The sequence below is a fragment of the Tetrapisispora phaffii genome, chromosome 14, assembly GCF_000236905.1.
Source record: "Tetrapisispora phaffii CBS 4417 chromosome 14, complete genome".
Taxonomy (NCBI): domain Eukaryota; kingdom Fungi; phylum Ascomycota; class Saccharomycetes; order Saccharomycetales; family Saccharomycetaceae; genus Tetrapisispora; species Tetrapisispora phaffii.
Window position 1 is genome coordinate 257,061 of NC_016533.1, and position 24,297 is coordinate 281,357.

Consider the following 24,297-nt stretch of genomic DNA (forward strand, 5'->3'; position numbering starts at 1 on the left):
TTTATTACTTTATTAGAATTTTTTGGGACTTCCAGACTATAAACTATTACAACCCTACTTCTAACTGTGGATTAATACGATTTTAATTTTATTTTTCTTTTAAATTATATTTATATATAAACCACTTGTATAAACACATTTCACTCCACTTCCATCCCAAATCTGTTTTCCCTTTGATTCCTGAACTAAACTTTATTTTTCATTGCACAACATCTAATTATACCATATTATGGGGAAGAGCCCGTCAAGCAGCAACAGTTTAAAAGTACCGCGATCAAACCAAAATAACAATCAACAGCAACAAGCAACTAGCGATGATCTTAATTCAAATGAACCTAACGACCCCGATGATAGTAGGTCTCCTACTATCAGCCACAAGACGAGGAATATAAACATTCCGATTTATTATAATGACCATAATCAAAAGGTCGTAAAGGACAATGATACTCGTGTAGATTCAAGTGTAAGGAACAAATACAAGAATTCTTACTTGGACACGAACGTCAACCTTCATGGATCGAATGACTTCAATTTGGATATTGATATATCCTTAGCGAAATCTTTTGCTTCTTCCACAACTGTTACTACCTATAGTGACTACTGCAGTAGCACAAGCAGCAACAGTAGCAACAGTAGTTATGCTAGTAATGTAAGCGATACAAATACCCTTTTCACTACTAACACAGATAATACTACTGCTTCGGCACAGATTTCAACCACTTCCAAACCAAGCAGCCAACATATCAAAGCACATGAGCATTTGAAGCATTCAGTGTTTGCTGCATCGAATTCAACATCGAGCAACTCCAATAATGCAAATTACTTTTCAATTCATCAGACTCCTTCTTCTGTTTTGTCTGCAGGTTCCTCTAACAGCCCTCTCATTTCCCCATCACCTGTGAACTCCATTAAAAATTCGAATAAACAAAACTCCCACACAAGTGGAAGTCATCTATCAACTTCATATTCATCTATCCCTAATAATAGATCGACCTCGAAACCTGTATTTTTGAAGAGATACCCAACAGATTCGTCGTCGACAGAGGGATTGAATGTAGATGATGCAATTGAGAAATTATTAAAACTAGGAGAAACAAGATATTATAAATCAAAGGATTTTTCTTTCCATTCGTGGGAGATTCAATTGATTTGTTACCACGCAAGAGAAATTTTATTGTACCAGCCATCTCTATTGAAACTACAAGCACCAATTAAAGTGGTAGGAGATGTTCATGGTCAATTCACTGATTTACTAAGAATTCTAAAACTAAGCGGTGTCCCTCCAGATACCAACTATTTGTTCTTAGGTGATTATGTCGACCGTGGTAAACAATCTTTGGAAACTATTTTATTGCTTTTATGTTATAAGATTAAATACAGGGAAAATTTTTTCATGCTTAGAGGCAATCATGAATCCGCAAATGTAACAAAGATGTACGGTTTCTACGATGAATGTAAAAGGCGGAAAAATACCAAAGTTTGGAAGATGTTCGTTGACGTTTTCAACTCATTACCATTTGCAGCAATCATACAAGATAAAATATTCTGTGTCCATGGTGGTATTTCCCCAGAATTGAATTCAATGTCACAAATCGCAAACATCAAAAGACCTACTGATATTCCCGAAGAAGGATTCCTGACAGATATCCTATGGAGTGATCCCAACCCACAGACACAAACCTGGTCGTTGAATGATAGAGGTGTGTCCTTCACATTTGGAAAAAGGGCAGTCGCTGATTTCTGTTCCAAGTTCAAATTCGATTTGATTATCAGAGGTCACATGGTTGTGGAGGATGGTTATGAGTTCTTCGCTAAAAAGAAACTAGTGACCATTTTCTCTGCGCCAAATTACTGTGGTGAATTCGAGAACTGGGGTGCTGTCTTGAGTGTAACCACCGGTATGATGTGCAGTTTCGAATTATTGAAACCACATTCATTGCGACAAAAGAAATCTAAGAAAAACAATTAACTAGGCATTTAATTATTACTTTAAAATTTTAAACAAGTAATATATTATTATCATTTTTTCATAATTATTTTATAACTCTAATTTAGTTAACAGAAACATAAACACACTAAATTCTATCTATCAAAATCTACTATTCAATATAAATTAATTTATTATATAATAAAAACATTATAACGTTTCATAATAAGCAGTGTTTAGTGTTAAGTACTTTTTAATACTGTTAGCTGGCTCTCAGACAAAAAAATAGTAACTCCGATACGGGGAGTCGAACCCCGGTCTCTACGGTGAAAGCGTAATGTGATAGCCGTTACACTATATCGGATGTGATATTACAAACTTATCAAACTGCTCTTGTGAACTGATTATCAGGATTTATGATATCCACTCTCTCTCCCATCTTGACGTTCCTGATTTGCTCAATAGTTGTATTCATTACTTTAATATACTAATAGTTATTAGATTCGGATCAATCTCTCTGGTCCCTTGGACCTGGATCAATGAATTGTTAACTACTGATTACCGGGGTTTATATATACATAATATTCCAATCTACCGTTCTGTCTAACGAGACGACGTCGTCGAATTGAACACATATGACAGGTTGATAGTTCTACAGTACTATTTATGCATTAGAAACTCTGTTATTACATTCTAGTAGGCACCATTGTTTCAGGTTTATAACAATATTCTCCTAAAGAGGTATTATCTGGTACCGTATATTCAGTTATGCGTCCAGTGTTATTTCCAAGATGACTCCGTGTTAGGAATTGAAGATTGACTACATAGAAGATAGAGTATCTACAATTACTAGTTGTAAACACAAATCATAAATAGGAAAATTAATTGAACTTCAATTCCATTAACAAGCCAATATACCGCTCAGTAGAAAAAACTGAGATATATAAGGACTACAATTTCAAGCTTTCGTTATTCTTAAAATAGGTCATTGTATAATAGTATCTCAATAGTATTTATTTATTGGCAACTCCAGTAATAAAGGACCAATCGGATTAAGATATGATATCCAGAACAACAAATCGAACACTAACGAATAAATAATCACCCAGTTAACATCAATAACATTGGCAGAGTCACTAAATTTAGTCTTGATTCTCCACATTCTACAAGCTTCCATTGTTTCAAGTCGCATCGATACGTTTCTAAGGGAGTAAGTTCGGTTCTTTTATAAGCGATTCGACAATTATTGAACATTTTTATATACTTATATCAGGCTATATCTCCATCCTCTGGAATTGTATATAGCCATGGTTTTATCTAAAGTATTTGGATTCTATTTTGGACTAGATATCTATCAAAAAAAGATACCCTAAATGCTTCTGATTGATTTCATACTTGACATATATAGATTCTATCCAGCGTGATCTGTGGCGTCCTCAATAGTTCATAATTAGCGCTATACCAATGCATTTTTGGAGCCAGGAATTACGCCGAACTAACCAATAAAGGACAATTACTTAACAACAACCATAATTAAAGACCACCAAACTATTCAACCTTGTCCATCTTATATATATATCTTGTTCACGAACTTCTAATCTGGACCAACCTCTATTTCACCTGTTTCGTGGTCTATGACATCTGAATTCACCGCATTAAAATTTTTGTTTATGCGGTGAAATCGATTTCCAATAAATCAATTGGAAAAATTGTTAACATAATCAAAAGATAATATGAACAGTTAAGAACGACTTAGATCTGAATTTTATTTTAGATTGCGATATAGCTGATCAGCAAGCGCAAGAATTTCATTACTATTCTTTTGAGAAAAACCATATCCCAATTGCATTCAGTTAATGGCCATTTAGTTAAATTAGTCCTACACTGGCATTCAAAGACTTCTATTTATTTTTAAACGACACTATATCTCATTGAATAGAAACCATGTTTGGATCTAATAACACAGGGTCACTATTTGGGAATAATACATCCGCATCGGTGGGCACGCCAAGTGCAGGATCAAATACTTTCCAACTCCCACAACAACAAAGGCCAACTTCGTTATTTGGCAATACAGGTTCAAACACTATGACGAACAACACAGGAGCTACACCAGGAGGTTTATTTGGTAGTGGTAATACAGCAGGGACCCCAAGTGCGTCGACAGGTGGTTTATTTGGAGCTAAACCTGCGACAGGTGGCTTATTTGGTAATTCCAATGCTGCGCCAAACACCTATAGCTCTACAGGAACAACTACAACTGGTGGGTTATTCGGTAATTCTACCTTGAGCAATTCCCCATCAATTAGTTCTACTTCTGGCGGTCTTTTCGCGAACGCTAATACACCTGCCACTACGGCTCCAAGCACTACTGGTACGGGACTTTTCGGTGCTGCTAAACCAGCTTCAACTTTAGGAACTGGATTATTTGCTACAAATAAACCTGCTACTGCACAGTCTACAGGCGCTCTCTTTGCAGATTCAACCCCTTCAAATACAGGTGGGTTATTTGGAAATTCGAATCCTACTCCATCAGGAGGACTATTTGCTAACAATACATCGGGTATATCAAATATGAACACCCAACAACAAGCCAACCCTTACGGTTTTAATGTGCCCCCAACCATGACTACCAACACAATAACGAAGATGCCTGATTCTATTACATCATCCTTAAGAAAGAATCCTGTCTCTGTCAATAACACAAATAATGATAATAATTTAATGAATTCAAATAACTATGGTAAGACACAATCTAGTAAATTTTCAAGTACTTGTCAAGGCACACAGACATTGGTTGATAAATTGACCTCAGGAACAAAGGATGGGTCTATAATGAATTCTCCACATGGAAGAAATGTCACTTCAACTCCATATAATAAGTATGGTTTTTTGTCAAACTACAAATCGAATTCGAGAAACAACACTCAACATTTGTTCTATTCGAAATCACCTCCCAACCATAATATTCTTTCAAGTCGTGTGATCGATCCTTCTGGATTACGTAAATTAAACATCGAGCCACAAAGAATAGCCGCAAAGAAATCGAGATTATTGTCAGGAATGCCACATATTACAAAATCAATTGCCGACACCCATAGAGTCTCTGTAGCAGAAGAAGCAGATGAAATTATAGTTGACAATTCTAACGATAAGCCGAATAACATATTTTCAAAATCAACCGTGAAGAACTTAGACGATGATCCAAAGGAAGTAAAGGTTAATACAAAAAACGAGACTGATTACTGGTGTTCTCCTTCAATTGAAGAATTACAGAACTTACCTGAATATATACTAAAAAGTTTACCTGATTTTGTCATTGGTAGGAAAAGTCATGGGTATATCACATTCAATTTCCCTGTAGATCTATCTGCGTTCAAAAATGATTTTAGTGGTTCTTTATTTGGCGGAGTTGTAAAATTTAATTCAACAAAAACTGTGGAAGTTTATCCAGATTCGTCTTCTAAACCAGAAAGAGGTTTAGGTATGAACGTCCCTGCCACGATTACATTAGAAAACATCTTCCCAATAGATCAAGTCACTAAATTACCAATAAAAGATTCTGCTAGAACACCAGAATTCCAAAAGTTTGTAGCAAAATTAAGAAGAATGAAAGGTATGGAATTTGTTTCGTACAATCCATATTCTGGTTCATGGACATTCAATGTACAACATTTTAGTATCTGGGGTTTAGTGGAAGATGCAGAAGAAGAGACCCATGAGGAAGAGAACAATGAACAAATACCATGTGACAAACTTGCCGGACAACCTTTACATGTTGATGAATATTCGCAACCAAATGATGCTGTTACTTTTCAAAAAGATATACCGATGACTTACGAGGAAGATATGCAAGACTTAGATGAGTTTATTATAAATGAAAGACAATATGAACCAGAAGTAACTGCTCAAGATTTTATGGGGCTAGAAGCCAATCCAAAACTTGAAGTATCCACCTCATGGTCCCAGCAACTAAATATAGCTGGAAAATCCTTATTCTCTATTTTTTCCAATTCCCATGATAAAGCAGGGGATAAAGCGGTTGGAGTTAAGCAATTATTTAGTGATTTTGAAAAAACCATTGAAACCTCGAAGGCCATATCCAGCGAGTTAAAATACAATCCATATTCATTTGGTAAATTGTCGACAAATTCTTTATTGTTATTGGATCAGAAATCAAAAATCATCCAGACAAGTGAGATGCCTTATAAAATCAAAAACGGCTCTTTGACCTCTAATATTTTTGAGAAATTACTTAATACGGTCGTTGTGTTGAACAGAGATTCAAATGCATACCCAATCATTTCTATGAGTTCATTAAAATTTTCTGATCTTTCAACAATCTATCGTTCGGAAAATGTAGACTCACTAGTATGGGATTTTTGTTCAATTTTATTTGATCCAATTGAATTAACTTATGATGTTGATAACGATGATGCCAAATTAAAGTTATGCAAGAAGACTCGCTTTAATAACTTATGTAGCTGGATATCCAGTCAAATTAAAGATGAATTATCTGGTAAATTAATACAAACTGAAAACGAATTAAGCAGAATATTTTTATATTTAGCGATGAATGATGTTATGAATGCAACAAAGTTAGCTATCAATTCCAAAAATGCTCATTTAGCTGTCTTAGTTACCTATTTTGGCTCCAATAACCCACAAGTAAGAAAATATGCTAAGCTTCAACTTGAAAAATGGGAATCAATGGGAAACAATGTAGATGTGAATATCACTCGTATTTACAGATTACTAAGTAACACGTTATTTGAAGATGAAAGATTGATGGACGAAATTAAAGGTGAATTTAGTTTTTTAGCTCAATTAGGTTTATTATTATATTATGGTCAAATTGATGAGTATTCATTAGAGGAGTTAGTTTCGTCTATTCTTTCCAAAACTGGCTCTACAAATGACATAATCAATGATATATTAAAAGTGTTCAGTTCCCAACAGAATGTTGTAGAAATATTGAAAGAATCTTCATTAAGTTCCGAATTTTCGAATATTGAGAATTTATGGTATTTTGTAGAGATCTTGACACAATCTGAGTCTTTCACAGTGAACGAAGAATTGAGCGAAAAGGTTACATTGGATATGATCGAGACAATGAGATGCTCGAACATGGTTGTTGAATCCTTGATCGTATCTAGTTTTATCATTAATGACAATGTTGCTAAACAACAATTTGATAGTATAATATACCATGAAACCCCACAAATAATGGAGAATCATAGATTCAACTTTATTTTCGACAGATTGAAACTTCCAGTAGAACTAAAATTTAATGCATTGGCTTTATACAATAAATATTCTACTGATCACATTTTAGAATTCGAGAATTTAATCAAAGCCAAGAATTTCAAACAAGCAGAGACATTATTTGCCACCGTTGTCGCACCAAGACTAATCCGCGGGGATGCTGAAGATCGCAAGAGACTTTCTTTGTTGATCTCCACTGTCGACCGATTCCAAATCGAGACTTGGAACAAGAATTTTGGGATCTATGAACAATATTTATCTGTAGTTGCTGACGAGTCGCAACAGAAAAAACAAGACATTGTAACGCTAGCGAACTCGTTATCCGTCTATGCAGAGACCCATAGGGACTGTACGGAAGTCAAAGTGAGTTGCAACTTCATGGCCCAGAACCTGTTTTCCTTGATCTCCAAACAAAGCATAATAGATCCAGATGTGAAATCAAGATTACAAGAACTACCATTGGGAGAACCAGAAAAGGCATACCTAGCAGCCACGCTCAACTAGCCCAGTTGTAACCCCCTCATCCCCCCAAAATGAAAACAAACAACAACTACGTACAAAAACGTGTCTATCCTCTACATATGTATAGCATATTAAAATATCAACCAACTAATAAGTATTTACTGACACCGTCACCGTCACTGTCACCAGCTTGGAAAACCCTAACTGATTGTTGCTGACACCGGGTAACCCGCACCAAGTAAAAAATTTTCTCGGCGGTAAAGTTCGTTTTTCCAGAACAATTTGTATATAAAGGCACTGTATTTACATAAAAATATGACTTCTCTATTGCACTCTCCCATACAGCTTTCGTTTTAAACGTTGTCTTTCCTGTTTTCTGTTTTGGAGTTTTAAAAGGGTAACGCAAATTCACAGCCATTCGCAACATATTAAGTATCTTATCGAGGTTGAACCCTTCCGAGGCGTTCCTGGCCCATGACACTTTGGATTTATGTTGCTGTCCCGACTCGTGTTTGTCTTTCTGTTTAAGAGAGTCCGAGCACGGACTGGGGTAGTAGTTTGGACTGGAGATCAAATTTTTATAGGTCTTGGGTGCAACAATACTTCTGGCAAGCCTTCGTGCTGGCCTAAGGGATTACCTTCGTGTGCCCGGATGAGAATCGTTGCAAGGACCGATAATACAGTTACCCCTCTTGTATGTATGTATGTACCGTCGTTACCACAAGCACAAGTACCATTGCTGGTACTTGTGCTTGCGATGACAATGGGTTGTCGTGTCAGAGACATGCTCCGTTGTGCAGAGAGTAACCCTCAACGAACTTTGGCAGAACAGCACAGTTACCCGGCGCGTGTCCATTTGCCGATTGCCCCGGTTGCTACCTGGAGAAATCTGGGTTTCCCCCATCACGAAACTTTCCAGCCACAGATTTATATATAAAGACACTAGATCTGGGGTCTGCTTGTCAGTTGTTAACTTCTTCAGTGCATGTAGATGCTTGTCCTGAGCTGTGCCTGACTTAACGACACACAGTTCTATACAATTCCGACAGATCCAGGATTTCCAGACGGGACCACTCTCGATACATACACGCACGCAGACGTTATCACGCACAATTATGAAAGCTGCCACGAGAAACCAATTGACAAACAAGCTATTTTTGACCACTTTCCTAGTAGCTTGTTCCTCAGTGGCGTTGAGCACTGCCTTGCCGTGTCCTGCTCACACGGTGGACTCGGATGCGCCAGTGAAGGGCAGCACAGAGGACAAGAGCTTACTATTGGAAATAAAAGATACAAGAGAGCATTGATAGTTGCATGCATCCCATGGAGTTCATATATCCACTTGGGGATGTTGGAGGCCCTTCAACTCGGGGCCCATTGCCGAACGCAAGCCTCGATGAGGGCCCATTTCTCAGGAACACCGCCTCTCTCTCACAACACAGCACAATAGTTGCATAGTCGCGGTGGATGGTTAGTCACCCCATACCTAGAACACTTACTAATATTCTTATATATCCGCTTCTACATAGCAAATATATCATCCTATATATATTCTCATCACCCCATACTTAGCCAACAACTCGACGGTTTTCGTGGACAGTGATCCGTATTTTGTCAATTTAACAATTTTTTTGGTCGAACTTTTAGAAGATTTTATATATTAAGGACATTATTTATGATATTGATACCTCATTTAGTAGTTTGGAATAAGGTAATCCTTAGCATTTGAGGGACCCTGTATAGAGTCATCTGAGAGCCTGCAAGAACAACCATGTCTGATACTGAGAATCCGGTTCCTGCGGAATCTGTAGCCGACGTTCAAGAATCTGTTGATGCCCAACATCCAGTTGCTGAAAACATTCAAAAGGAAGAAAATATTGACAATTATGAAGCTGAACTTTTAGCTGAAGAGGATTCAGCGGTATCTGCAGATGAGTCTGCAGATGAGTCTGCCGAGACTGGGGGACAGGATGCTGAACCTGAATCCCACAATGAAGATGATGCAGAGATAGCTGAAGAAGAACAAGGTCAACAAGAGGAGAGGGAGGAGCAAGAGGAGCAAGAGGAGCAAGAGGAGCAAGAGGAGCAAGAGGAGCAAGAGGAGCAAGAGGAGCAGGAAAATTCTGTCCCAGAAAGAGTACAACATTCTATCTACGATGATCCGGTTCCTGAACCTAAACAAGAACCAGCTTCCTCAGCTTTCGATCTGAATAAATTATCCGAAATGAATGTGGATTACGACTTGTTGCAGAAACAAGTAAAGACTATTATGGACAGTAACATGCTGAACTTGGAAAAATTCAAAGGATTATCTAAAAATGATAAAATATCCGCAATTTTAAACTTACTAAACTCAAAAAGTGAAACCGCCTTTATGCAAGGTCATCAAGAACCAGTTTCGAACATTCAAGAACCACCGAAATCAGACGCAGAAAAACGTAGACTGTTCCCAAGACCAGATTTATCTTATCCAATGACACATGAAGAAAGAGAAAGATACACTACGTACTTACGTGGTGAAAATAGAATTGCTGAAATGCAAAATCTACCCCCAAAATCAAGATTATTTATTGGTAATCTACCACTAAAAAATGTCTCCAAAGAAGATCTATACAGACTTTTTTCACCATTTGGTCCCATTCTACAAATTAATATTAAGAATGCATTTGGATTCATTCAATACAATAATCCATTATCTGTTACAGATGCTATTGAATGTGAATCTCAGCAAATTAACTTCGGTAAAAAATTAATTTTAGAAGTTTCAAGTTCAAACAGTAGACCACAATATGATCACGGTGACCATGGTACAAATAGTAGTTCGACTTTCATATCAACTTCTAAGCGTCCATTCCAAGAAGAAAACGAAACTGCTAACGTATATGCAGAATCAGGATATAATGGCAAGAAATCGAAGAGAAGAGTCCCGAATTGTATTATTTATGTTAAGAGAACAGCTGATAGATCATATGCAACTGAGGTATTCAATCAGTTCAAAAATGGTACCGGTTTGGAAACAGATATGATATTTTTAAAGCCACGTATGGAATTACGAAAATTCGTTAACGATGCGGCTCATGACGGTGTATGGGGTGTCGTTATGATCAATAAAACTAGAAACGTTGATGTTCAAACATTCTACACTGGTTCACAAGGTGAGACAAAGTTTGACGAATACGTTAGCATTTCTAGTGAAGATGCTGTCGGAATTTTCAATAATATGAGGAAAAATAAGCAATCAAGAGGATTTGACAATGTACACCCTGTACAAAGCAATCAATATCAACAATATCCAAACCAAGGCTATAATGCACAACCTCAACAATTACCATACGGTCAATCATATATTATGCCCCCACAGAACCAAGGTTATAACAACCAACAGTATGACCAAAACTACGGCATGATGAATCAACAACGCTATAGTAACCCTCCACCTGCCCCAATTCAGCAGACTTATGGCCAATATCAAAATGCACCAATGCCACTACAACAACAACCTCATCCAATGGGATATAACCCGGATGGAACTCAGATGAATCAACAGCCTCAAATATCTGCACTATTGGGTGGCAATCCAAGCAAAATGGATCAAAGTCAGTTATTAGCTGCAATTCAAAATTTGCCACCAAATGTTGTTACTAACTTGCTGTCAATGACTCAACAAGATCAACAACAGGCCAGACCACAACATGATCAGCAGCAATTATTAGGTATGTTGCAAATGATGCAAAATCCAAACGCTCAGCCTCCAAGTCAACAACAAAATTATGTAGGTAATGACTCCAATCAAGCTTATCAAAAGATTCCTATGACAATGTCACCACCACAACAACTTTCTCCTGCTAACCCACCAGCAGCTATGAATCAAGCTATGTATCCTCCACAAACAAATATACCACCACCACAACAACAATCACAACAGCCGCCACAGGAAAAGAAAGACCAACCAGTTACTAATAATGTCCAAAGTTTGTTAAATAGTTTGGCTAAACTGCAGAAATAAGCATTATGTTTTAATAAGTGTATTATATCTTATTTTTTTAATACGTTTGACATTCATGTTTTGCTGCAAAATAATTATTATCAGCTTCATGACAATTCTTTTACGTGAGTTTCCGTTCTATATTGTATCTTACCAACTGAAGCTTAAATAACGTCTTTATAGTATCTTTCACCATATATCCTTGTTCATCTTCTAGTTGTGAGCCAACTTTTAATCTTTAACCTTTAATCTACTACAAGCTCTTTTGAACTTCTTCCCTCTATAAATATTCTAGTATCTAAGTGAGCAAAATCCAACTAAAAACTCTGTCTTAAATCATGTGCCCTATGACATACTTATATACTATTTTTTAGTCTAATTTGTTATACATTTAAATATTTATACTAGTTCTTGCATTCCTCTTGGCAAGTATTCTTTTTACAAGCATAATGCTTCTTCACCTTCTAATTGAACATGTATCAATAAGTACACTGTTCAAAGGTGTAATGCAATATTACAAAAATTATGGTATTCATTACATAGATTTAAAAAAAAATTGTTTAAGTAATATTATTAATCAAATTAAATATGAATCTGATTATTTTTCTGGAGATTCAGCGTAGTAATGTAAGTAAGCAGCCATTAGTTTCATACCTTTCATGAAGTTACTGATATCTAGTTTTTCATTAATGGAATGGGCACCATCATCACCTCTGCCCATTGGTAATAACATAACACTGGTCTTCAATTCATCTTGGAAAGTTAAAGTAATTGGAATAGAACCACCCTCTCTGGTCAAATCTGGTTCAACGCCATAAACAGCTTTGGTAGCCTTGGCGGCTGCACTGAAAGAAGAGTTATATGGGTCAGATAACCAGTAGTTACCGTCATGAATCAATTCAGCAACACAGGTGTTTGGAGAACCTAAATTCTTGAAAGCCTTGTTACAGTGTTCAACAACAAGGTTAGTCAATTTGTCAGAATCGATGTCTGGTACAGTTCTGATGGAGAACTTACCGCTAACCTTTGCAGGAATAACGGTTTTAGCACCTTGACCAGAGAAAGCACCTTCGACACCGTGAATAGATAAAGATGGGTATCTCCATCTGTGCATCAAAATATCTTCCTTCTTTTGGTATAAAGAAGTTTTAGAGCCAGAAGCAGCTTCTATATCTTCAAGAGAGAAGTCGATGTTATCGTAAGACTTCGATTCTTTGTCAGTAATTGGGGCAACCATTTCTTCAATACCCTTAATTAAAATGTTACCTTTAGAATCGGCTAACGTACCCATGACTTGAACTAAGTCAATCATTGGTTCAGCAATAACACCACCAAAAATACCAGAGTGTAAGTCAGCAGCAGGTCCATTAATGGTGATTTGGTAATAGTTACAACCTCTTAAACCGTAAGTTAAACATGGTTTCTTGGCGCCTAACCAGTAGTTGTCAGATATACAAACAGCATCAACATCCTTGAAGTATTGGGTAGCTTCTCTAGCAATCAAAGCATCTAGACCTAAAGAACCGGATTCTTCCATACCTTCGAAACAAGTGATCAAATTGACAGGTAATTCAATACCAGCTTCTCTGTGGGCTTGGATAACGTTAATCCAACCAGTTAATGGACCAGTGTCATCGGTGGCACCTCTAGCTCTCAATAGTTGTTTTTCTTCATTGATGACTAATTTGAATGGTTCACTTTCCCAACCATCTTCAATGGAAGCTGGTTGCACGTCGTAATGACCGTAAACTAAAACAGTCTTCTTGGCTGGATCGTTACCATATCTGGATAAAATAACAGGTGGTAGTTGCAGATTTTCGTCATTAACTGGAGGTGGTTGCGTACCTAATTCTTTTCTTTGTATGTCAGTAAAACCATTGGCTTCTAATTGTTCCAATAAAAATTCAGCTTTCTTGACAACCATTGGTCTCAAAGATTCATCACTCGAAACTGCTGGAATTTCAACAGCTTTAGCCAAACGGTTGATGAATGTTGGTTTCAATTCATCGATTTTAGAAAATAATTTATCGAAGGAAGACATTTTTCGTGTGTGTGTATACAATAGTGGATATGCTTTTGACACAATGATCTTGTTGCAAACACCAAATTTCAAAGAAAGTAATTTATACATGAAATAATAATATTAAAAAAGACCCAAAAGAAAGAGAGAAAGAAAGTGATCATAGATTAAGACGTTATCAACAGAGGGATATCTTGAATTTCAAAATTTTTATATCAATTGATTATTTTTTTTAAAAGTTCAATTTAGAATTGAAAGTTGCAACAAAAATTTGATGGATGAGGTTCAACCGACATCTAAAATTTCAATGCTTTGATTTTTTTCAAAATTGAAAAACTTTAAAGGTCATCGAAACAATGAAACTTTCATTATAAAGCAATCGATAGTTTATACAGTGTTGACAATATGTATATTGGTTAACTTATTGCCAATTGAATCGGCAGGTAAGTGGTAAATGACACTTTCTAGTAATTGCGGGGTGATTCTTGGTATTTTTTGGAAGACTGATGCAATAGATTGTTAGGAAATGTTTATTGAAACGTCTTTGCTGCTGGTATTGGACCTTCTTGATAATGTAAAGATACTATTTAAACATCTTTGTAATGTTTTTTTGAGTTGTAAAAGTCAAGTTAATCTAGTGGAACCTCCAACAGGTTAGTATATTTTTGAAGTTTCTGTAAGGATTCATTTCTGTTTTGAGGTCAACATCAAATTATTCAAAAATTGAAATTCAAGGACTGTTGTAATTGACTTATGTGTAAGTTATTTAAAGTCTTTGTTTAGTTTTATAGATTGACTTGTGAGTAAAGGAGCTGTTAATATATAATTGTAGTGTGCTTATAAGATAGAGAGTGCTGTAGTTAATTTAACAGACTACGAATCATATAGGAATTGATATCAAACATGTCAGGTATTGAGAATGGAAGTGATGATTTGGTCACTTCAATTTCAGCTGGTACTGTAGCTGCCATGTACCAGACAACAATTGCCCATCCATTTGAGTTTCTGAAGACTGGATTGCAATTACAGAGATCTGTACCTGGCGCAACACCTTTTAGCTATATGTACAAAAATAAAATATATTTTAGAGGTCTGTCTGCATTGAATGTTAGCATTTTATTCAAGACCACCGCAAGGTTCACGATGTTTTCTTCTATGTATGAGCTGCTCAAAGATCCAGAACATTTGCCAGAGAAGCCATTGTCTGGTCTCAGGTTATTAGCTGCAGGTGCCTCAACAGGGTTCGTCGAATCCCTAGTAATCATCCCATTTGAAAATCTAAAGACAACTATGATTGAGAATTCTATTATTGTTTCCAAAAGACAAGAGCAAGCAAAGTTAGAAAAGTCTAGGAAGGATATCTCAGCAAATAACACTCCAACCAGGACCAAGTTTCATAAGGGATCTTCTAATGCTGTACGCATGAGTGCAAGAGAGCAAGCTTACATGTTTTATGAAAAGAACCCTTCTGAAACATTTATTGGAACAATAAGGGAAATCTATAAAGTTAGGGGCATACGTGGATACTTTCAAGGTTCTATGCCTACAATACTAAGACAAGTGGGTAATTCGATGGTAAGATTCACTACCTATACCACGTTAAAACAGATTATAGTACCAACAAGGCATGTAGATCAATATACTGCTTTTATTTTGGGTTTTGTTTCATCTGCTGCTGTGGTGGGCTTTACACAACCAATTGATGTAATTAAAACAAGAATGCAAAGTAAATATGCATGGAAGTATTATAAAAATTCAATAAATTGTGCATATCGAATTTTTGTTGAAGAAGGCATGAGAGTATTCTGGAAAGGATGGTTACCAAGATTATTCAAAGTAGGAATCTCAGGAGGTGTCTCTTTTGGGATTTATCAATATACAGAAAATATCATTAACACAATGAGAGCTGAAGGGTATCTACCAGCACCAAAATTTGACTAAAGTAATGTAAACAGTTCAGCACATATAAATTAATAACCTATATTCTCAATAATATATTAAATAAAATTATAAACAAGAAAAATATTCTGCCTTGATCTATCGATTAGAATTAATATAAACTCTAGTATAGATCAAAAGCATTAGTAACTATACATCCATGCGCATTCTCTTCTCTTTTGGTTAAATAACCAATTTCGTACACTGTTTCATTTGCTTTAGTTAACAATTCAACAACTCTTGGTTTGTTTTCCTTCTTAACTATTAATACCATACCAATACCCATATTAAAAGTTTTTAGAATATCTTCCAAAGGAACATTCCCTGCTTTTCCAAACCATTTAAACACTTCTGGAACATCCCAATTGCTCATATCTACGTGGGCCTGCAAATGGGATGGAATGGCTCTTGGAATATTTTCAACTAGACCACCACCAGTTATATGTGCTAACCCTAGCAATAACTTTTCTCTAATCGATGGCAGTAATTGTTTTACATATATTCTAGTTGGAACCAATATAGCTTCCCCTAAAGTTTTACTAGAATCCCATGGACATTCAGAATCCCAAGGTAGGCCAATGTGAGCAATAATTCTTCTTACCAACGAGAACCCATTTGAGTGAACACCATCTGATTTCAACCCCAATAAAATATCACCTTCATTCATTTCTTGTATTTTAGGTAAGATATCATTTTTGTTGACAGCACCAACTGCTGTACCGTTTGTATCGTAATGACCAGCTGGGTACATACCTGGCATTTCAGAAGTTTCACCTCCAACTAAAGCACATCCACTTTGGATACACCCATCAGCGACACCACTAACAAAGTCAGAAGCAATTTTAATATCTAACGAGCCTGTAGCAAAATAATCTAAAAACATTAATGGTTCAGCACCTTGAACAACTAAATCGTTTACATTCATGGCAACTAAATCGATACCTACAGTGTTGTGAATGTTTGTCTCTTGTGCGATTATTAACTTTGTTCCAACACCATCGGTAGCAGCAACTAACAGTGTATCTTCAGTGTCATATCCTGCTTTCTTCAAATCGAATAAACCACCAAATCCTCCAATATCGGAGTCTGCCCCTGGTCTCTGGGTTGATTTGACCTTAGCCTTAATTTTATCAACGAATAAGTTACCATTATCAACTGAAACACCTGCATCCGCATAAGTAATTGATTGCTTTGTATTTTGGATGTGTTTGAAAGCACGATGTGCTATATCTTTTCTAAAATATTTGTTTTTAAAATCTATACGGTCAACGACTTGATAAGCATTCTTTACTGCTTGCTCTAAGGTAGAGGCAGTTGCTGTACCAACGATTACTCTCCCCCCTGAAGTTTGCAAAACGCCATTATTTACAGTAGTTCCTGCTTGAAATATGTAAGTATCATCTTTAGGAAGTTCTGAGTTTTTGATTGTTATTTTATCACCTTTATTGTATGCTTCAGGGTATCCACCTGCTGCCAGAACCACTGTGGTGGCAAAGGTATTTTCTTTTATGCCGATTTCAACAGAGTCTAATCTATTTTCAGCAGCAGCTAAAAGTACTTGTGCCAAATCTGTGGCGTCAGATAAGAGTGGCAGAACTGTCTGAGTCTCTGGATCACCGAATCTAACATTATATTCTAATACCTTTGGGCCAGATTCTGTGATGATCAAACCAGTGAACAGAATACCTACAAATGGCAATCTATCCTTTCTCATACCATCGATACTTGGTTTTATAATTTTTTTGTCAATTTCGTCTAATAGAGTCTTTGTAGCGATTGGTGCTGGTGCATAAGCACCCATTCCTCCTGTGTTCAATCCTGTGTCATTTTCACCGATTCTCTTATGATCTTGTGCCGGCGGGAAATTAAAGAACGAATAACCATCAGAAATCGTTAAAATTGAGATTTCATCACCTTCTAAAAATTCTTCAATCACAACAGAATTACCTGCATCACCGAATTGTCTTTCGATCATTATAGTTCTTAAGGCCTCGTGAGCCTCTTGCATGTCATTTGGAATCAATACACCTTTCCCTGCTGCAATGCCGTCTGCTTTAATGACCACTTTATAGTCAACCTCACTCAAGAATTTCTTTGCAGTTTCATAATCTGAGAAATTTGCATATCTTGCAGTTGGAATGTCATGTTTTGCCATAAAATCTTTGGAAAACACTTTTGAACCCTCAAAAGCGGCAGCTTTTGCAGAAGGACCGAAAACAGGAACACCAATACTTTTAAATACGTCCGTAACACCATCAACCAACGGTTGTTCTGGACCTGGCACAACCAACCCAATATCGTTATCAACAGCGAACTGTTTCAATGCATCGAAATCAGTGACATTAATGCCCAAATTGACATTTGTAGCCTTCTTGTTTGAAGAAGTACCACCATTGCCTGGAGCAACATAAATCTTATTCACAGTAGATGACTGACTTAGTTTCCAAACTAAAGCATCTTCTCTACCACCATTACCCAGAACTAGAATATTAAGAGACATAATTCAAACAAAATACGTGAAAATTGCAGTTGTATAGTTTCTTAATCTGTTATTTTCTCTTCAAACTGAGGAACATAGATCTGGTTGTGAGCTTTTTCACCTATCTTGATCAATTAACAATTATAAAACCAGTAAAGATTAAAACACAATCTCTTTTATATAAAAATAATTTATTGCTTATGTTTAAAGAGTCATCCAACCATCGTCACAATTGAATTAAAAACGAGACTCTTACCAAATCAATCAAGTAAAATTAGAAGTAATACAAAAAACCTGGATACGACCCATAAGACAGAGACAACACTAAATAGACCATCAAGTGCTTGGAATACTTTCTTCACCTTGACCATTTGTTGTTGTTGTTGCTGTTGTATTCTTTGAAGGTTGAACAATTGTTACAGAATCTTTCGATGATTCAATTTCTCAAAATTTTTCAGAAACGATTTCAGTTTTGGACGCAAAAAAGCACAGAGACGTGCGGAGAGACATGTGATGAGGACGAAAACAGAGTCAGAATGAACTAGTGAAGAGTGAACCTGGCTCTCTCTCTATTGCCAAGTGACAGGCTCTGGGGATGACAGCAAATGCAGACGTCTGTGATGTCTGTTATCTGTCCACACGATCTATTATGTGGCTAAGAGAATAAGGATATCTCCAGATCGTTGAGGTCTTCAGAGGTTAAGTATTGTTTGCACATTGAGAATAGTTCTTCGGTGGTGATATGGCGGTCGCTGAGGTTCTGTTGACGTGGTAGCAGCTTGTATTTGACTAGCAATGCAACTAGACTACTGCGTTCGATGGATAATTGTTGGCTGCCATGGTATTGTTCTGCTTGCAAGGTGGTGGTTATCTTACTGGTGAGGTCGCCAGTGATCGTTGATAAGGCTTGCCACGAGGCGGGTGGTAAGGAAATCTGCTTGTGATTTAAATAGGGTCCAAACATGTTTTTCAATTGAGCAGGTTTCAAGCGCTGCGTCTCGTATGGTTCTGGCTCATCAGCATCCTCCAGCAATGTGTTTTCCTCGTTATATGTCGTTGCCTCCGGCATAGCCTCTTGGACGGGTTCCGTGTGCTCATTCTGATCGCTAAAATACATTGGCTCTTCGATGGGCTCCAATGCTGCATTTGTATCCGGCGTTGCTTCTGTCGCCGTTTGATTATCTGTGATTATAAATGATGAGATTTTGCGTCTCTTGGTTTTACTTCGCATGCTGGATAGACCGGCAAACACCGTGTCTATGACCGAATTCCCCTCTGCCGTGCCAAGGCTGTTAAGTCTACCATCGATTTCCGCAATCTCACTACCTCTCTCAGCTTTTGCACTTATCGAACGGTCATCAGATATGCTATGTGCCTCTGTGGTCTCCACTGACATCGACGTTGATTTCAAATCTTCAAGACTAGTTGACCTGTTCGTAGCCTCTCTTTGAGACGCAAGAGCCACACTCAGATCATTCAAATACGACTTAACGTCCGTAGGATCTTGTGATAACTCGGTGGCTCTTCCCATGTTAGAATATATCTGCTGTTGAGAACGCAACCGGAGCTGTCTTCGCAATTCCTCAATGTCAATGTATCCACTCTCTTGGCCATCCATGGTGTTCTCAGTACACTTGTTCTTTTTTCTGTGTGATTTTTTATTTTTACAATATATCACTACACTCTCTACTCACTTGCAAGCATGTATATACGACTACTCTACCATTGTTTTCATATCTACTAACATTCAATCGACCTTCATTCTTCTTTTAATCTCCAAAGCTATCTGCATATTATTAACGTTACGCGTTGCGCTCATCTCTCATAATTAACAAGTTTAACTGGAAGTGCAATAAAGGTCATCGATAGTTTCAAAGAGACATTTATAATTCTAAATAATTTATTTCGATACGAAATCTATAAAGAGTGTATCATATATGTGTGTATATATGTTATTTAAGTTGTGTTGGTTTCTTTTTGCTTCTCAATTTTTAACAAGTTCGTTTAGTTTCGATTGAGTCTCGTTTGACAATTGTGGTACAATTGTGTTTGAGAATTGAGTAGCTGACAGTTGAATGTATTCCATCAATGCTTTAGACACAAACGGTTTCACTCCCTGGACTGGATTAATTTCTGGCAGCGGATCAAATGGCTTCTCAGAAATACTGAATAACTTGCTGAAGCTGGAACCAAATGTAGAAATCTCTTCTAAATTATCTAAGTCGATATGATCTGTCTTTAAATTAGCAATACTTTCAGATAGCGTTGCATCAATGATGGATGTCACGGTGCCAGGGATGATGGTGCTATATTTCGTAGAGACCAAGTTGCTTCTGAGGATTGTGATGGCCCCAATTATGGCAACTTTACGCTCTTGCAAATTACCAAATTTTGGAATGGTTGGAATGACAAAATTGTTCCAAATTTGAACAAAAATTCCATCTTGAACGTCATCAATAAATGAAATCGGAAAATCAGGTCCCAATTTAATAGCTAACATTCCTAAAAACACAACTAATTTCTTAACATATTTCTCAGTTTTAGAAGTTTGTAAACGTTGCAATAATAAAACTGCGATTTGTTTCAAAAATGGAACTAAACGAGTTGTATCAATATTTAACATTATAACTTCTAATAACTCAAACCCATAAATATCATGAACCTTGGAGGCAATTAAACGTTGAAATACACCCAGAACTGGAACTAAATCTTGGAAAATGCTTGCGTCAGCTTTGATCATACTTTTTAATAATCTCGTAATGGCAGGAACATTACCTTTCAACTCCCATACAGTTGGGTTTAATATAGGTTGTGAAAGTTGTTTTACACTGTCCGGAACAGTGCTGATTTTTTCAATAGTAAATGCAATTAATTGGAAAACATAAGGAATGAATTCTTGAATATCTTGGGTTAAAATATTCATGAAAACCGGCATCATAATTTCTATTAAATTTGGAATTAATTGAGCTGGAGCATGATACAAAATGGCGCCAATAGACTCAAATGCATAGTGTGTAAATCTTGGGTTTGAAGGGTTTTTGGAAATTATGTCAACGATACCAACTAATTGAGTCATCAGTTCTTGGAACATATGTTGCACAAGATCTTCTGAAGTTTGCAATACTCTAAAGACAGCCTTCATTAAGTATTCATTTTCAGCTAATTTTTCTGGGGAAGTATTACTTCTTAATACTAATGATAATAAATTTGATAATAATAACTCTGATGATCCAGATAAATCACTTTTATTAAAGATTAAAGTAGATGAAGAAATGGATTCCCGCATGGAAAGAATTCTCTCAATCAAAATAGCAGCATACGTATATTCAACATATTCATCACTGTTTAATAGTTTGGCCAAAATTGGCATGATATCGACTAGTTGTGCTTTAGTTAGTTGATTTCTAAAGACATATATATACTTAATTGCATCGACTAAAATAATTGGATGTGGAACACTACCTGTCAAATCGGATATGATGTGTTTTGTGAAGAAGTCAACGACATCAACTAATTGATTAGTAGAAGATACACCGCTACTCGTAATGTTACCATTGACAGCTACAATTGTAAATAAGTACGTGCATAAATCTTTATACTTCCAATTTTTACTAGGATTAGATTCATACTGGGGATAAAAAGTTTTGATATGATTAATAAAAGTATTAGTGACAAAAAATTCGTTTTTCTCCTTTAATTCTTTTATAAAATTAGCACAACTTCTTCTTCTGGTGTCTGCATCAGAACCTTCCAAATCTCTTCTAATGTATTCAATTGGATCATCTTCAAACAATTCAATATCAGTTTCACGTATCATTACATTTGGCAAAATAATCTGTTCTGTAATATTCGACATAGCTTCTTCACTATTAAAAATTTCAAAATATTTTGGAATATGTGCTACAGCAGACAAGAAATTTAAAGACTTGGAAACTAAAATATCATTTTTTGGTTGAGATGTCGTTGTTGTCAATAAAGACCAGGTAACTTGAATGAACTCGTTGACCATTGGCCCAAAGACATCCTCATATCTGGTGGTATACAGTTGGACCACTTCTTGGATAGCTGATTTAAGTTTGATAATCACATTTAGTTCATTATCCTCTTCAGGGTCCTCTATTAGGGAGTTCGAGTATGCTAAATACTTGTGTAAAATCCCCATACCTTCTTGAACATGATCTTCGAAAAACTCCGGAATATCTTGACAATTAAAATCATAGTATAATTTTGTCAAAAGTAAGAGAACGTCTAATAATTGAGTCAATGGCAGAATGTTATTTTTATTTTGTTCGATTTGTTCGTCAACAGCCTTTAATAGATTCAAAAATGGTTCAGTGAAAACATCTAAAACCATTTTAATTTCAGTGAATAATTCATCAGACCTGAAAAGTGGTCTCCATCTTTTGAAAATAGAATTTGCCACAGTTAAAACACCTTTGTTTGTAACCATATCATTTGTTGATAGTTTTGATGCTAGGTCATTTAATAATGAAGGCCATCTATCAGGAAAATCTGAATCAGCAATGACAGAAATTGCTTCGCCGATTTGTTTCTGTAGATTGGCTGGCAAAATGATCATCAATGGGATAATTTCTTTTTTGATCAATTCAGCATTAGATAGAGGAAGCAAATAGTTACCATCTACATCGACCCATTTTCTCTTAATAAAATTCTTAAAGAACAGAGCACCTGCAAGTCTAGTAGAGTTAGGCAAATTATCAGAAGAAACAACTTGTAATAAAGTCAAACCAAACCCATCTTCTACTTCAAGTTCTTTTAAACTTCTCTCTGCATCCTTAGAGGTAGCTGCCACAACAGATTCAGCTAAAAATTTTGAAACAGTTTGAACATCAGACATATTTTCGTCTTAATCTTTATCTCCCTTAGATAGTATAGCAACTGAATCACTCAATTAATTCACCAAAAACAAATATCTCAAAATCTGTAAGGACCACACACTAACAGTTTCCAATTGCTCGAATTCGCTAAGTTATAAACTTTCTACCTATACGTTATAGCTTCAATTGTAAACTTATTTCTTTAAAAACTTGTTTTATACTTTTATTAATTTGGTTTCTAAAAATTTTCATCGCCATAAGAGAAAGACCACCTTTAATATTTGAAAAGTTGCCATCAAAAATGATCCAGGAATAGCTTGAATAAGAGGTTCCATTGATAGGAGGATTGGTTCAGTAGATACTTAAGATAACGTCGAATGGAGTTCATGTATTGTTATTGTTTGTTAATTGTTTTTATATTCTGTTGATTATGATGCTTTGAGTTATTTATGCGGAATACTATATAGAAACTGATTTACAAAAGGCTACGTCCGATGAGAAAGGCTTATTGTTGTTAAGTTAGGTTTAAGGCAGATCGATGAGATGGTGTGAGTCATCTTAGAGAGAATTCAGTGAATAGTTTCTTATTGTTGGACATCTCTAATCTAAGATCTTTTGTCGCTGAAGGTTCTTGTGTTGATTGTGCATATATGCGCATTCCTCTTATATGTGTATCTTTCCCGTTCTCGTGGTTTACAGGGAAACTAAATCGTATATATCCACATTTCAATAGCTTATCATTCTCTCGATTATCTTCAAATGTTAGAACAAACCATCCGTTCATGTTAACGATCTCTATTTTTTTGTAAAAGACTGCATCCAACGGTGAAGTGCCTGCGTATATTTTTATTCTACTTGGTGTGTACGATTCATCAGCAATCATCGATGTGAATATAGCAATCATTGAGACATTCATTATTCTGCTGAAAGTCACTTCCACTTCGTGCGGTTGTAAGCCATCACTTTGCCAAAAGGTATTGAAATTGTCATCAATCACATTTGAAATTGGATTCCCAGCTTTCATTGATGAAGGTTTCCAATACGCAAGTTTGCTAACATCTATCATACCACATGTGGCATCCAACAGTTGTAACCCTTGCATGTATCTTAATGCCAATACATCAATCTTGACAGAATTCAACGAATCTGGATCGACATGAAACCCATTGATATAATGACTCTTTGTGTTCTCATCGACAACTGTATCATCGATAGTCAACACACTCTCCTTGTGACTCTTCACAGGTACCAGCCATGATGCGGGGGCTAGAGCCTCCAATAGTTTATCATAATACGATTCATTAATCGTTTGCGATGGTATTCCATTCGAATAACTTCTGTTATCATTGATCATTTCTAAACCAGAATAATTCATAAAATACT

General features: G+C 36.2%; 10 protein-coding genes and 1 non-coding gene across 11 annotated transcripts; 5 read left to right on the forward strand and 6 right to left on the reverse strand.

Annotated features, from left to right (window-relative positions):
- Positions 1-229: 229 nt before the first annotated feature.
- Positions 230-1,969, forward strand: PPQ1 (protein-serine/threonine phosphatase; the record flags this gene model as incomplete). Its single annotated transcript, XM_003688287.1, has 1 exon — positions 230-1,969. The coding sequence occupies one exon, from the start codon at positions 230-232 to the stop codon at positions 1,967-1,969; it is 1,740 nt and encodes a 579-aa protein (XP_003688335.1).
- A 250-nt stretch (positions 1,970-2,219) lies between these two features.
- On the reverse strand, positions 2,220-2,291 carry TPHA0Ntrna10E. The gene has a single exon. It is a non-coding gene; the product is annotated as a tRNA-Glu (tRNA).
- Positions 2,292-3,871: 1,580 nt separating this feature from the next.
- On the forward strand, positions 3,872-7,696 carry NUP145 (nucleocytoplasmic transporter NUP145; the record flags this gene model as incomplete). The annotated part of the gene is made up of 1 exon (XM_003688288.1): positions 3,872-7,696. The coding sequence occupies one exon, from the start codon at positions 3,872-3,874 to the stop codon at positions 7,694-7,696; it is 3,825 nt and encodes a 1,274-aa protein (XP_003688336.1).
- Positions 7,697-8,769: 1,073 nt separating this feature from the next.
- COA2 (Coa2p) lies at positions 8,770-8,961 on the forward strand (the record flags this gene model as incomplete). The annotated part of the gene is made up of 1 exon (XM_003688289.1): positions 8,770-8,961. The coding sequence occupies one exon, from the start codon at positions 8,770-8,772 to the stop codon at positions 8,959-8,961; it is 192 nt and encodes a 63-aa protein (XP_003688337.1).
- A 464-nt stretch (positions 8,962-9,425) lies between these two features.
- Positions 9,426-11,660, forward strand: NAB3 (Nab3p; the record flags this gene model as incomplete). Its single annotated transcript, XM_003688290.1, has 1 exon — positions 9,426-11,660. The coding sequence occupies one exon, from the start codon at positions 9,426-9,428 to the stop codon at positions 11,658-11,660; it is 2,235 nt and encodes a 744-aa protein (XP_003688338.1).
- Positions 11,661-12,237: 577 nt separating this feature from the next.
- On the reverse strand, positions 12,238-13,770 carry DUG1 (metallodipeptidase; the record flags this gene model as incomplete). Its single annotated transcript, XM_003688291.1, has 1 exon — positions 12,238-13,770. One exon carries the CDS (start codon positions 13,768-13,770, stop codon positions 12,238-12,240), a length of 1,533 nt encoding a protein of 510 aa, XP_003688339.1.
- A 792-nt stretch (positions 13,771-14,562) lies between these two features.
- Positions 14,563-15,600, forward strand: MRX20 (Mrx20p; the record flags this gene model as incomplete). Its single annotated transcript, XM_003688292.1, has 1 exon — positions 14,563-15,600. One exon carries the CDS (start codon positions 14,563-14,565, stop codon positions 15,598-15,600), a length of 1,038 nt encoding a protein of 345 aa, XP_003688340.1.
- Positions 15,601-15,721: 121 nt separating this feature from the next.
- ADE57 (bifunctional aminoimidazole ribotide synthase/glycinamide ribotide synthase) lies at positions 15,722-18,097 on the reverse strand (the record flags this gene model as incomplete). Its single annotated transcript, XM_003688293.1, has 1 exon — positions 15,722-18,097. The coding sequence occupies one exon, from the start codon at positions 18,095-18,097 to the stop codon at positions 15,722-15,724; it is 2,376 nt and encodes a 791-aa protein (XP_003688341.1).
- Positions 18,098-18,731: 634 nt separating this feature from the next.
- Positions 18,732-19,694, reverse strand: CNN1 (centromere-binding protein CNN1; the record flags this gene model as incomplete). The annotated part of the gene is made up of 1 exon (XM_003688294.1): positions 18,732-19,694. The coding sequence occupies one exon, from the start codon at positions 19,692-19,694 to the stop codon at positions 18,732-18,734; it is 963 nt and encodes a 320-aa protein (XP_003688342.1).
- Positions 19,695-20,060: 366 nt separating this feature from the next.
- CSE1 (importin-alpha export receptor) lies at positions 20,061-22,934 on the reverse strand (the record flags this gene model as incomplete). The annotated part of the gene is made up of 1 exon (XM_003688295.1): positions 20,061-22,934. The coding sequence occupies one exon, from the start codon at positions 22,932-22,934 to the stop codon at positions 20,061-20,063; it is 2,874 nt and encodes a 957-aa protein (XP_003688343.1).
- Positions 22,935-23,467: 533 nt separating this feature from the next.
- Positions 23,468-24,268, reverse strand: DOC1 (anaphase promoting complex subunit DOC1; the record flags this gene model as incomplete). Its single annotated transcript, XM_003688296.1, has 1 exon — positions 23,468-24,268. One exon carries the CDS (start codon positions 24,266-24,268, stop codon positions 23,468-23,470), a length of 801 nt encoding a protein of 266 aa, XP_003688344.1.
- Between the last annotated feature and the right edge of the window lie 29 nt (positions 24,269-24,297).